Raw genomic sequence first — 15,297 nt, 5'->3', positions numbered from 1 at the left:
CTCTTACGAAGCTCGTACCGATCTTGTTGTGTTCAATAGAGGCACTGTGAACGCTCAAAGATACGTGGAGGAAGTTATTCAAGACATACCATGTCATACCTTTTAGCACCATTCATTGGTGATAACTTCAGTTTAATGCATGACAATGTACGTTGCCGTACCGCAAGATTCGTCACCAAGTACCTTAATGAGGTCGGTGTTCAAGTTTTACCATGGCCGGCACGCAGTCCCGATCTTAACCCAATTGAGCACATTTAAGACAACCTGAAAGGTGTTCGAGCAAGAGTACCGGCCCTTACGATCCTAATAGAGCTCAAGACGGTTGTGGTAGAGGAGTGGCACAATATCCCCCAATCCAATATCCAAGACATCACAGATGGCTTGTGAAAATGGGTTCAAAAAGTCTTTAGATCCCGAGGCGGCAACACGCATTATTATTATTATTATTTAATTTTAGCACTTTTTCCAAAATTTAAATCCTTACATTTTTCATCCAAGATTTTCACATAATCGATTTTTGGTAAGCATACAATGCAATTCAATAAACAACTTTTTTTTCTAGTTTTCTCTTTTTCTTGTTTCGTAAAGGTAGCTTTCAACATACCTCTTATAAAATGTGATCTGGATTTGACGGATTTGAATACAAGGTGGACGGTCAATTGTGCCTGTGAAAGTAATTGTTGCAAAGTACGACTGCGCGCCGCCCTTAGTTGTGTGAGTGACCAATTTGTATACACGTCAATGTAGGCGTGAGAGCAAGTACGGTTAGCAAATGAAAATTAAATAACTCAAGTTATGGATTTCACTCATTTTTATATTTTAAGTATTTCTTAATTTACTTATTAGAGGAGTGGTCAAAATAAAAAATAAACAACATCGTTAAAGTAACTGCTAATTTACATTTGTAATAATAATTAATAACAGGTAGAAAATTAAAACGAACACAAAAGAAATGTAATGCTAAACAATACCTTAACTCTACACCAAATAAAAAGCTACTTCAGTTATTATAGTAATAAATCATGTTAATTTTTAACAGTACCCTCATCGAACATTTCTACGCTTTTACTGTCATTGTCACTGTCATCATCTTCACTGACATCTATAATAAACTGAAACTGTCTCTCTTGTAATGCTTCTCTGTCGTTCCCAATTTTTCTCCATTTGTAGCCTAATTTATTTAGTATCGAACGTAATGTGTTTAAGCATCCATCAAACCCAATCTTTTCTTTCAAAACTGATCGCAAATTATCCAATGTTGGTTTTTGATTTTGTACATTATGGAAATTTTGCACAGTAGTACGAATGACTTCAAGATTCATGTTGTCCAAATCAAATTTATTATTTCTCTTACGTCGTTTTTTCATAGGTGAAGTAAAACTTGCAGAAGAAGATGGCAGCTCTTTTTCTTCTTTTAAAATTGCAGTTACAGTTCGTTCGCTGATCCCTGTAGCTTCAGCGGTACGTTTCCGTATATTAGCCAAAGGACTCAAATCACAATTATCCATATTGTTTGCTTTCATAAAATTATACTCTTCTCGAAGAAAGTGGTACACGCGGGCAATAATGGCACGTCCCTGGAAACAGTAAATAAATACTTTTAATTAATAGGTATTTTTTTTAAACATTTAGCTTTTTTGATACGAGTTATGGTTTTCGAGAAAAAAATTAAAATATCAAACGTGATCCACGAACCGAACTTTATCGAATCCGTAATCTACTTTTGCATTCCCTCCGTTGTGGGAATGGTTTTTTTAGTTTATATATTATTATGTCTAAGTTACATGTTGGTAACTACATCGACATCTAAGGACAGATTAAAAAAAATCTTACCTCGCCATGAATTACTTTGCGTTTCCTTTCGCTTTTAAGATTTGACATGCTGACCGTACTTCGTGAACAATAGCAACGTGGCAACCATAAGTACAAGTGACTCGAGTGATGGGTCACTCGCTACTAACCGCTCCGTGTACCCACACACTAACAAGAATGTGTATTTACGATAACAACAAATAAAGGCCATGCGCGCTCCTACTTTGCAACAGCTAAAGGTACCTAAAAGTCCTAAAATCTTTAATCAAACTGCGCAAATAGTCGGTATTCCGACATTCGCACTTTATATGCATTAATGGAGCCGATCTATTGATGGTTCGACCTTAAAGGGTTAAAAATGCGACGTCATACCTATACAGTAAAAGCTCTTTATTCGCGGATACCCCGCTTTTTGTTTTTTTTTATTTATTGCTTAGATGGGTAGACGAGCTCACAGCCCAACTGGTGTTAAGTGGTTACTGGAGCCCATAGACATCTACGACGTAAATGCGCCACCCACCTTGAGATATAAGTTCTAAGGTCTCAGTATAGTTACAACAGCTACCCCACCCTTCAAACCGAAACGCATTATACTGCTTCACGGCAGAAATAAGCGGGGTGGTGGTGCCTACCTACCCGCGCGGACTCACAAGAGGTCCTACCACTAGTAATTACGCAAATTATAATTTTGCGGGTTTGATTCTTATTACATGATGTTATTCCTTCACCGTGGAAGTCAATCGTGAACACTTGCTAAGTACCTATTTCATTAGGAAAATTGGTACCCACCTGCGGGATTCGAACACCGTTGCATCGCTCAATACGAATGCACCGGACGTCTTATCCTTTAGGCCATATCGGGTATGACTGGGTACTGAGGGGTGCCCTCCTCCCGGGCCTAAGCGTAATCTGTTACGCAGACGACACGTTGGTCGTGGCCCGGGGGGGGAGTTTTGCTGAGTCTGCCCGTCTTGCTACCGCTGGGGTGGCGCATGTCGTCGGCAAAATCAGGAGATTGGGCCTCGACGTGGCGCTCAGTAAATCCGAGGCCATGTGGTTCCACAGGCCCCGGAGAGTGCCACCTGTCGATGCCCATATCGTGGTTGGAGGCGTCCGTATCGGGGTCGGGGTGCAGTTGAAGTACCTCGGCCTCATTCTGGACAGTCGTTGGACCTTCCGTGCTCACTTTCAAAATCTGGTCCCTCGTCTGTTGGGGGTGGCCGGCGCGTTAAGCCGGCTTCTTCCCAACGTTGGGGGGCCTGACCAGGTGACGCGCCGTCTCTATACAGGGGTGGTGCGATCAATGGCCCTATACGGGGCGCCCGTGTGGGGCCAGTCCCTGGCCGTGGGGGTAGCGAAGCTGCTGCAACGGCCGCAACGCACCATCGCGGTCAGGGTCATCCGCGGCTATCGCACCATCTCCTTCGAGGCGGCGTGTGTACTGGCTGGGACGCCGCCTTGGGTTCTGGAAGCGGAGGCGCTCGCCGCTGACTATCAGTGGCGGGCTGACCTTCGTGCACGGGGCGTGGCACGTCCCAGCCCCAGTGTGGTTAGAGCGCGGAGGGCCCAATCTCGGCGGTCCGTGCTGGAGTCATGGTCCAGACGGCTGGCCGATCCTTCGGCTGGTCGTAGGACCGTCGAGGCGATTCGCCCGGTTCTTGTGAATTGGGTGAATCGTGACAGAGGACGCCTCACTTTCCGGCTCACGCAGGTGCTCACTGGGCATGGTTGCTTCGGTGAGTTCCTGCACCGGATCGGAGCCGAGCTGACGGCAGAGTGCCACCATTGTGGTTGCGACTTGGACACGGCGGAGCACACGCTCGTCGCCTGCCCCGCATGGGAGGGGTGGCGCCGTGTCCTTGTCGCAAAAATAGGAAACGACTTGTCGTTGCCGAGTGTTGTGGCATCAATGCTCGGTGACGACGAGTCGTGGAAGGCGATGCTCGACTTCTGCGAGTGCACCATCTCGCAGAAGGAGGCGGCGGGGCGCGTGCGAGACGCGCAGGCCCGCCGCCGTCGAGCGGGGGCCAGGGAGGCGGATTTCGCCCAAGCCCTGGCCCTCTAAGTGTTTCGGGTCTCTCTCACATGTCGGCCTGGGGACCGGCGAAGGGGACCTAAGAAGACGACGTGCAAGCTGCTCTGCACGCGTTTTATGCAAGAGCGTCCGGGTGATGGAAGGCCGGCTATCCTCAACCCACGCTGGTTCTGACCCAGCGGGGTATTCCGAGGGTAGACCATTCTAACCGGCGCCATCTAGGCGGGCTTCGGATAGCCTGCCGACCGAGAGGACTGGTGGTCGTGGCGCCGACGACCGCCAGTCCGGCGTCCCGAGGGGGAGGGTGATGGGAGAGATGTGCTCCGCACTAAACGCTTCACTTTCCCCCCTTTGCCTTTTCATGAGTTCTGTCTCATGCGAGGTTTGGATGCTGGTTGTTGAGCGACAGGAGGTTTTAGTCGGTTCAACTCCGACATGCCCCGCCCTCCATCCCCAGTGGAGGGCGGAAGTCCGGTGATTTCCTCCTGACAAAAAAAAAAAAAAAAAATCCTTTAGGCCACGACGACTTCAAAAAGGCTTTCACAAATATGCCGTGACTACAGAAGCCGTGAATACGGAATGGTAATTTACATGGGATTATAGGGGATACGTTCCTAGGTGAAAAAAAAACAATAATATAAAAAAAAATAATTTAATTGAAGTTTTTATAAACTATAAATTAGATTTTAGATTAGCATTTCTATTTTCACTTTAAGCGGTTACACAGTTTTTTTCTTGTCGAAACTAGTTTCTCATTTTTTTAATTGACATTATAAAATAGAAAGAAGCAGAGACGTGTTACACGATCACAATTTTTGTAACGAATTTGAAAGACGTAACAATAAAATACGATTTATTTTTTCTTCCTTTTTCTTTTTTTTCCGTCCCTATGCTGATAGCCTTGAGAGGCTTTTTCAGCTTCGCCCTAACATGTGGATGGGCTCACGGGGCTCAAACCGGAGTGTTGCTAATACTGGCCCTAGCAAGAGTAGTGCTTCGCAGAATCTACCACCGGATCGGAAACGCGACCCACTGAGAAGATCCGGCGAGAAGCTTAGTGGGCAAAATACGCAAAGCAGCTTTTACCATAGAATGGAACCGCAACATTTGAAAATATACTTTATTTACTGAGCAATAAGGTTGAGTAGTAAGTAAGGTTGGTTTCAATCTGCTTGCTTACATTCTCAAAAACACTGATCGCGGCGAAGGCGACTTATTTCAAAGTCCTCGACGATATCATTTATTTAACAACATATTTTAGACAAAGTTGTAATAAGTAGGAGTGGGTAATATCGGTTTTGCCGCGTATCGAATCGTATCTATATATCGAGGATCAATATCGGATATTGAATCTATATATTTTCTCAATCTATATATTGATGGATGCTAGTAGATTTTCTCGATTCATGATATTTGAGATTTGAAACGATACGCTGATATAATATCGTAGTAGATATTGATTTAAGTCAACGTTATACGGTTGGTTTTCTGATATCAATTTATAATATGATCTTAAAGTAATAAAAAGAACATTTTTTTTTTTTTTTTTTTTTTTTTTATTGCCTTTGTAGGCAGACGAGCATACGGCCCACCTGATGGTAAGCGGTCACCGTCGCTCATGGACGTCAGCAATGCCAGGGGCAGAGCCAAGCCGCTGCCTACCATAAAGAACTCTCCGCAAGCCTCGTTTGAAGAAGGACATGTCATAGCGCTCGGAAAACACCGTGGAGGGGAGTTCATTCCAAAGCCGGATGGTACGTGGCAAAAAAGATCTTTGGAAACGCACTGTCGATGAACGCAGCGGTTCCAGATAATATGGATGAACTCTGCTCCGATGGCGGGAGGTGCGATGATAAAAAGGAGATGAGGGAATCATCTCGAATAATTCCTCAGAGCATTCCCCATGGACCATGCGGTATAAAACACAGAGAGAACCGAAGTCCCTCCGTAGACCCAGAGGTTCCAAGCGATCCGCGAGAGCAGGACTATCGACCATCCGAACAGCCCGTTTCTGTATGGAGTCAAATGGAAGTAGCTGGTATTTGGGAGCCCCGGCCCAGAGGTGAGAGCAGTACTCCACGCGAGGTCGGACCTGCGCTTTATAAAGCGCAAGTCTCTGTCCAGGCGTGAAATACCGCTTCGCTCTGTTGAGAACTCCCAACATTTTAGAGGCCAATTTGGCTTTACCTTCCAAATGACTCCGAAACTGGACATCGCTCGAAATATCGACCCCCAGAATCCCGATACTCGCGGAAAGCTGCAGAGATACTCCTTGAAATTCCGGCGCCATGACAAAAGGGTCCTTCTTCGCAGTGAACGCGCAAACCTGTGTCTTCAATGGGTTGAACTGAACTGAATTCAGTTCACCCCACTTGGAGACCCGCCCCAAAGAGTTCTCCACTTCAGACACAAGTTTTAACCGCCTCTCGTGTACAACGCTTCGAGAGAGACTCTGATGGCCGATATATCGCGCATCCCCCGTGCTGTCATCCGCATAGCAATGCATGCCATCAATAGATAGCATGTCATTGATATGCAGTATGAAAAGCGTGGGGGAGAGCACCGAACCTTGTGGAACACCAGCGTTGATGGTCATGGTATCGGAGCAGCAGCCGTCGACGACAACTGCGATGCTCCGTCCATCCAAAAAGATAGCGATCCACTTGCAGAGTCCCTCAGGGATCCCGTATGCTGGAAGCTTCGATAGAAGTGCCCTATGCCAGACCCTGTCGAAGGCCTTCGCGATGTCAAGGCTCACAGCGAGAGCCTCGCCCTTGCTTTCCAAGGCTTCAGCCCATTTATGTGTGAGGTATACAAGAAGATCGCCAGCTGAGCGACCATGACGGAAACCGTACTGCCGGTCACTGATCAGCTGGCGATCCTCAAGATACTTAAGAAGTTGGGTGTTTATGATTCGCTCCATCACCTTGGAAAGCAAGGAAGTTATCGCGATAGGCCTGTAATTCGAGGGGTCCGACCGGTCACCCTTCTTGGGGATAGGGTGGACATGAGCAGTCTTCCATGAAGACGGAACCCTGTTGGTATTATACGAGAGGCGATATAGACGCGTTAGCGCGGGTGTCAATTCAGGGGCGCATGTTTTTAGAACCACTGCGGGGATGCAATCTGGCCCACTCGACTTATGGACATCAAGAAGCCGAAGCTCCTGCCTGACCGCACGCTGTGTGATGCGAATCTCAGGCATGGAGCTGTCACACCGGGAGATGTTGGGCGGCGTGGCTCCTCCGTCATCCAAAGTCGAGTATGAGGCAAAGAGCTTGACCAGAAGGTCAGCCTTCTCCTTCGCACTATGAGCCAGACTGTCATTGGACTTACGCAGTGGTGGAAGGCTAGACCTGCAGAAGTTACCTTCTGCAGCCTTAGCTAGCGACCAGAAAGCACGGCTCCCAGAGGGATAGCTATTCAGTCGCTCGCCAATTCTGGCAACGTGCTCCGACTTCGCCTTGGCAATAGCCCTCTTATAGGACCTAGAGGCGGCGTTAAATTTCCGCCTTTTCTCCGAGATATCAGGATCCCGGCATCTCCTAGCAACATTAAATGCCACGTATGCAGACCGCTTGAGGCGTGCAGCATCCCTACTGGCTTTATTATACCAGGGTTTGCTGCGACCCCCAACGGGCACCTCAGAAGAAGGAATGAATAATTCCATTCCCTGAAGCACCACGTCTTTAAGTCGGTCCGCACAGACGTCAGGATCATCGGAGGAAAAGCAGAGCCGCCCCCATGGGTAGGATGCGTAAAATTCACGCATTCCATCCCAGTCTGCTGACCTGTACCGCCAAACTCTTCGAAACCCGGTCGTCGTTCGACGACTAGGACGAGAGAGTGGTATGGCAGCACGGATAAGGCAGTGATCAGACGATCCAAGTGGAGCGTCGACCACCACACTGTATCCAGCTGGGTGAGTGGTCAGCAGAAGGTCCAACAAAGAAGGCTCGTGCCCCTCAATGTCTGGGACACGGGTGGGCTGTGTCACCAGTTGTGAGAGGCCGTAGGACAAGGCGAAATCGTAGGCAGCCCGACCCGGGAGGTCAGTGGTTCTGGACCCCAACCACTCCTGGTGATGAGCGTTAAAGTCACCAAGGACCACCACCTCCGCAGATGGGTACTGCTCAAGCACGCGGTCAGTCCCCTCTTGTACATGCTCAAACAGAGCTGACCCCGCATCACTGCTGTGAGACCTGTACAGGCAAGCGTAGACTCTGGTACAGCCCCCATAGTCCACGCGTAGCCACAAGAGGGACAGGTCCCGTTGCTCGAGGCCCCGAAGCCGACGACAGCAGACATCCTCCCGGATAAACACGCACACCCCGGCTTTACGCAGGAAGGTGTGCTCCAATGCGTAGCCGGGGTATCCGAGGTACGACGTATCGTCCGGGGCAGATATCTGCGTCTCAGTCAGGAAAAAGAGGGCAGGCTGCGCCGTCTCAAGGTGGTGATGTACGGCGTCAAGGTTACTGTGTAGGCCCCTGACATTGCTGAAATCCACATTAAACGTGGAATGGGGATCCGCCGAAAAAACTCTTTTTCTTTTGTCGACTTTCATGATAATTATAGTTGGAGAGTAAGGATTTGGAGAGGTAGGATGCTAGAGGTGAGATCAAGGCAATACCTGAATAAAGCGCAGGGCACAATGAACACTCGATCCGGGGTTGCGCGAGAAGCTGACGCAGGGCATGGAAGGGCCCCCAGTCCACCCTGCATACGATCGCCGGGATCCACTCCGGTCTCCGACTCCGGCACGACGACCGCATGACAGGATTTTACACCGGTTGGCGGGACAGCTTCCTGGGGCGGAGTTTAGTTGTGACACCCAGGTTCAGGTCCCCTACTGACCGGCGGGCGGCGGCAGGCACCGTTTCACTGGGTCTCCCTATACCCCCGTCAGCAACCCACGCCCCGCGGACTTGCGCGCACGTTTGCTCTGCATGTTCCAAGTATCACCAAGACTCACCCCCAACAAGGAGGAGGAAAGGAAAGGAATAGAACTGGCTCTCCAACCCACATGCCGGAACACAGCTAGGCTATTTGGCGGCAGACTCTAGTTGGAGGGTGGTCGCCAGCCAGTCGGACTAGGTCCTACCACCGATTGTGTTTTCGGCTCCCGTTTAGCACCACCCAGGGGTTACTTGTAGGGAATCGCGGGTTAAACCTACGGAAGCGGGAAGCATCAACCCCCAAAATGCAAACAACATGAAAATAAAAATATCAAAAAAACTTTCCTTCATGCTTTTACCAGGTTTAGGACTGGCTACATTATTTTCAGTTTTTAGTATTTTGTGTCTTAATTTAAAATTACAAAATATACCAAAAGAGTGTAGATTTCAAAAGTTTAATACAAACACAAGAAATAAACTCAATTATTTGGATTCAACTAAAAATAGAAAAATGTGTACTTTAAAAATCAAACACAAAAAACTTTTAAGTATTTATAAACACTTGTCCAAAAATTTTAGTTCAAGGTCAAAGCGCGTGAAATTAAATTCAACGATGCAAATAGGCTATACTGCATTCAAGTTAAGGTCGAAAGTTGAAACTTCTTTCCTTAATTGTATCCTGCTGATACGCTTAGAATAATCTACAGACATATGGACTTAAATATTATAAGGTTTACAATTGTATGGATAATGCCTGTTTCTGTTTCATTCATCACATGATATCCCTATCGTGCGCTCACTCACTCTGGCCGATTCGATACGAACCAAACGAATATTGCTGATATTAACGAATCGGTACGATATGCCGATGCGCATCACATCGAGCGATATCGTGTATCGGCTGATATCGAAATATAGATTTCGATTCACGAATCGGTACGATATGGCGATGCGCATCACATCGAGCAATATCGTGTATCGGCTGATATCGATATATAGATTTCGTGCGGGGCGATATCGGATTCAACGATATTGCTGCGATATATAGATATTGAATCTATATACGATTTATATCACCCACTCCTAGTAATAAGATCTATTTTACTTTTTTTATTAGTTAATTTGACAGCATTTATAACTGATAAAATCAATAAATTCCGTAACGAAAATAAAACCTAACACCCCCACTCCACCTACCATGTAGCTCGCGTTCAACACATTCACACGTTGCGCTTGTGTAGTGTTTGTAAATAAGCGCGCGGCGTGACGTCGCACTGCATGCGTATCATGAAAAGTCTGCACATCTCTCTTTCGCGCTAGGTTTGGCTTATGAGTGTGAAGGGGACAGTTAATGTTTTGCTTTTGTTAATTTTCATAAATATAGCGCGGTCTTATTTTATTATTTTTTTAATATTAAATTATTATTGTCTAATTATAATTGCTCTGCAGATGTTGGGAGCAGACCGCGGGACCAAGGAATTTTAGGGCCCCACCATACTAAACGAATCCCCTGCACTCTTACACCCGACGTTCGATCCCCGTCCGGGGTCAGAACCCGGTCATAGTAGGGGGTTTTCCGCGGTCAACACTACCACCAGACATGCGGCGCCATCCCAAGAAGGCCCGAAGACGGGTCGTCGAGGCAATAGTCAACAACCAACATCGCCGGTCTCCGCGGTACAGCGGCCCTGCTAGGCCGCCCGGGCGATGCCGTTGGTGTTCAGGGCTACCCTGCTGGGCCAGAACCAGCCTGCCGGGTCAGAACGCGATACACCGCCGACCGGGTTGCTCTTCCACAGACTGTTCAGCGACAACAGCGACGACGACAACGCGAACCGCTTCGCAGGCCGCAGCCGCCGATGCGTCGTCCCATCCTCCTGGTGAACCTAGATGGAAGTTTGGCCGCCGGCCCGAAAAAAAAATTTAAGAAAAGATGCTAGTTAGTTCAGGCAAGTTCAGGCTGGTCCCCATCAGCTTGTCCACTAGTCAAGGTGAAGCCAGAAAAGCCTCTCGTGACCATTAGCGGAAACTAGCGGAAAATAATACAGGCAATACAGTGTAAAAATTACAAAATGCGTAATTTAGTAGGGCTATTTTACCATTGCAGAGCTTGGATTTCTTTGTTGCCTTGTGACCTTTGATAATTTTTCGTAACGTATCAAAATCTAAGATCAGATCAATACGACAAAGGACATCTGCGCAACATCGCGGCCATTCGCGGCGCGGCGGCGCTTCGCTTGACTTTATTTAGGTACCTATACATTATACATTTATAGATTTTGTGTGATATGTATAAATTATTTCCGTTCCTCTTTTATCTCGGTAGAGAAATGTAGGACTGAATTGTACCTTGACTTTGTTGATCTACAGTTGCCCGAAAGAGTTCGCTTGTACTTTAATCTTAGAATACATTTGGTTTTTATTATAGTAGTCGGTTTATATTAGTCGGCATCTGGAAAAAAACAAGGCTGCAACCTTAACACCAGGTGGGCTGTGAATTCGTTTAGGTACCTATCTATCTACGGAATAAAATAAAAAAGCAGTGTTATTTTAATAAACTGACTAGATTAAAGATAACAATAAAGTCATTGTACTGTTTTGTAAAATTGTGTTAGCAAGACCGTATTATTATTTCTACAAAAATACTCTAGTCTTGGCGATGCTTATGCTACCTACATAGATATTTGGCATGAGTTCTACGACCGGCCGCTTACCTGACGTCAACCCTTGGGTTTATATTAACAATAGTATCTATATCCATGGCAAGATGCCACAGAGAAGCATTCTTCTGAATTTTTTTGTTTTTTATTTTATTTCACCCGTTTGGTTGATTCACAAAACATAAAATCATGATTTGCATTTAATAATTAAAAACATTTGTATTAAAATTTACACACTACAAAATACTAAAAAACTAAAAATAGCAAAATTAGCATTAATTATATCATGTTCAGTCATTAGTAAATCGGTTTATTTGTTTCAATATCTTGACATTTTAAACTTGATCATTGTTATTAAAGCGACATAACATACTGTAGGTATACCTATTTAGGTCCACAAGTTTTTCTTAAAAGCGTTTACAATTAAAAAATCATGATGTAGATTTCCATTTAAATTTACTTATCAATAGTAGGTATGTGTTTTCACTGACGCGTAGTTCACGATGAGGGTGCTTAGTGTGTTATTAATTTAGCTCATCTTAAAATAGTTAATCCCAGGGGACTACAACTTGTTTAACCCGTAAAACTAGCGAGTTTAAAAGTTCAACTATACCAACCAATTTTATGTTTTCATATATATTTTTTGGACCGACATAATTATAATAATACGTGGTCAGATATTAAGTTAATAGCAAAGATAAGTTTGTTAAAATTGACACACAAGCTCGGCAGGATATCGCACCTGGATTGGTTTATACGACAGTATCCAATCACGATGTTCGACCAGCCCATACCGTGGGCCCCGAAGGTCAAATATTTAGGCGTCACCCTCGACAGTAGGATGACATTCCGCCCTCACATCAAGACGGTACGCGACCGTGCCGCCTTCATTCTAGGACGTCTCTACCCGATGATATGTAGGCGAAGTAAAATGTCCCTTAGAAATAAGGTGACACTCTACAAAACTTGCATACGCCCCGTCATGACCTATGCAAGTGTAGTGTTCGCTCACGCGGCCCGCATACACTTAAAATCATTCCAAGTCATTCAATCCCGTTTTTGCAGGATAGCCGTCGGAGCCCCGTGGTTCGTCAGGAACGTCGACCTCCATGACGACCTGGACTTAGAGTCCACCAGTAAGTATATGCAGTCGGCGTCAATGCGCCACTTCGATAAAGCGGCACGACACGAGAACCCTCTCATCGTGGCCGCCGGTAACTACATTCCCGATCCTGCGGACAGAATGGAAAGCAGTCGACGTCGCCCAAAACACGTCATCTCGGATCCTCCCGATCCACTAACGGTGCTTCTAGGTACTTCAAGCACCGGTCACCGTTCTCGTCGAACCCGTCGCTTGCGACGAAGGGCTCGACGAGTAAATTAACTCCCAGACACAGCCCACTGAGTTTCTCGCCGGATCTTCTCAGTGGGTCGCGTTTCCGATCCGGTGGTAGATTCTGCGAAGCACGGCTCTTGCTAGGGTTCGTGTTAGCAACGTCATCAGGTTTGAGCCCCGTGAGCTCACCTACAAAAATTAGGGTTACGCTGACATAGCCTCTCAAGGCTCTCAGCTTAGGTAGGAAAAAAAAAAAAAAAAAAAACGACAGTATTTTGCTTACCTCAGTACAAAAAGGTAAATACAATCTTGAAAAAATTTAAATTTGATCACATGAGAAGCACCAGCTTTCAAGTTTAAAGAATCATACAAATCGGTTAAAGTGGTAGGACGTATTGTGAGTCCGCACGGGTAGGTACCACCACCCTGCCTGCCTATTTCTGCCGTGAAGCAGTAATGCGTTTCGGTTTGAAGAGTGGAGGCAGCCGTTGTAATTATACTGAGACCTTAGAACTTATATCTCAAGGTTTAGGTGCATTTGTGTTGTAGATATCTATGGGCCACTTAACACCAGGTGGGCTGTGAGCTGGTCCACCCATCTAAGCAATAAATAAAAACCTAGAAAAAAGTTCTGAGGTAAGATAATGCAGTCAAATTGAGAATCTCCTCCTTCTTTGAAGTCGGTAACAATATTTATCGACTACTACGTTACTAATGGATTTACCTTTATTAAGGAAAATCCTTTTCCGAGAAAGATTTAAAAATTATATTCCCATCTTTGTCTCTCTTAGACTGAAAACTGGAGTCTATCAAAAATGCTTAATATGCAGGTATTTAAAAAATATCTATTTAATTTATTTCTCGGTTTCAAAATCAAACTCAATTGAATTATTTATTTATTATTAATAATCAAAACTAAGACCCAACATCGTTGGCATACAGATGTCTGCAGATTACCATTCCCGATTCTGTGGACCGAATAGTAAACAGTCGGAAGTCGCTCTAAATATGTTATTTCGAATCCTCCCGATCCACTAACGGTGCTTTTATGTATCTCAAGCACCGGTTATCGTACGATCATCGTCCTGCGACGAAGGGTTCGGTAAATAAATTAACCCACAGACACAGCACACTGAGTTTCTCGTCGAATCTTCTGAGTGGGTCGAGGGTCGCGTTTCCGATCCGATGGTAGATTCTGCGAAACACTGCCGTTGCTAGGGTTAGTGTTAGCAACGTCATCAGGTTTGAGCCCTGTCAGCTCACCTACCTGCTTGTTAGGGTTACGCTGACATAGCCTGTCAAAGCTATCAGATTAAGAAGAAAAAAAAGGAGATTAGTTAACACATTAAATGTATTTACATGTTTTCAGAAAAGGCATAAATATATCAGTCTCATAATTCGAAGTTTCCTAGTTTAGGAGGACACTAGTAAATACATTTGTAAATGAATTATACCCATTTTGTAATGACTCAATTCGAGACACAATCGAAAGAATAAATTAGTATGAACAAGGACTGGTTGCGCGGTCTATAGGAATGTTCTAGAAAGTTGAGTTTTGTCATCTTGCAACTAAAGACAGATACGGCAAGTGCGCTGCGTCACTTAAATTCCTGCAGATTACTCTCCCGTCACGAATGCGGTGCACGATGAAGAGTCTATAGTGTAATCTATAGGTTTAAGTTTTTTGCACCACCTAGTTTTACGACTATGCCGGCGTTCAAATCCTGGAGCAGGTACAAAATTTTACGTTATTGACTATTGTTAGTATTGTCCATTGTTCTAGTCAACAATGTATTTTTTACTTTGAAAATATTGGTATTTTTCGTAAGAATCAGTTATAAGATTAAAATAAATGTAAGTACTATACACTCTGCAAAAAATGTTTCTATTGAGTTTTTAGTGAGGTTCAACTCCCGCATACCTTTTTTTTTTTTTTTTTTTTTCGGGCCGGGGGCCGAACCTCCTACGAGGTCCCCGCGCCTAGGGGGCGCGCGGGGTATGTGAGACTCAACGACCTGCAGGTGTTGAGAGCAGATCGCGGGCCCAAGGATTTTAGGGCCCACCCACTAAACGACTCCCCTGCACTCTTACACCCGACGTCCGATCTCCGTCCGGGGTCAGAACCCATTCAGAGTAGGGGGGTTCCCGCGGTCAACACTACAACCAGACACGCGGCGCCACCCCGAGGACGCCCGACCGACGGGTCGTCGAGGCGATAGTCGATGACCAACGACGTCGGTCTCCGCGGTACGGCGGCCCTACCAGGCCGCCCGGGCGGTGCCGCTGGTGTTCCGGGATACCCCGCTGGGCCAGAACCAGCCTGCCGGGTCGGAACGCGATACACCGCCGACCGGGTTGCTCTTCAACAGTATGTTCGGCGACGACAGCGACGACGAAAATGCGGACCGCATCGCAGTCCGCAGCCGCCGACGCGCCGTCCCGTCCTCCTGGTGCCAGCGCGCTAGAGTGACGGTAGCGTGCGGCGCAGCCTCAACCCCCTTAGGTCGCCCCGTGACCATCACCGGGAGGAGACTGCCTCCTCATAGGGGCTGGAGC

The 15,297-nt window shown here is 46.2% G+C and overlaps 1 protein-coding gene across 1 annotated transcript; it reads right to left on the bottom strand.

The window, feature by feature from the left end:
* Positions 1-787: 787 nt before the first annotated feature.
* Positions 788-1,961, bottom strand: LOC105841410 (uncharacterized). Its single transcript, XM_038020518.2, has 2 exons — positions 1,834-1,961; positions 788-1,577 (listed from the first exon to the last, which is right to left on the bottom strand). Exons 1-2 carry the CDS (start codon positions 1,879-1,881, stop codon positions 1,026-1,028), a joined length of 600 nt encoding a protein of 199 aa, XP_037876446.1. The 5' UTR covers positions 1,882-1,961; the 3' UTR covers positions 788-1,025.
* Between the last annotated feature and the right edge of the window lie 13,336 nt (positions 1,962-15,297).

The sequence above is a fragment of the Bombyx mori genome, chromosome 25 (genome assembly GCF_030269925.1).
Source record: "Bombyx mori chromosome 25, ASM3026992v2".
NCBI lineage: Eukaryota > Metazoa > Arthropoda > Insecta > Lepidoptera > Bombycidae > Bombyx > Bombyx mori.
This window is presented reverse-complemented; position numbering and strand designations above follow the sequence as displayed.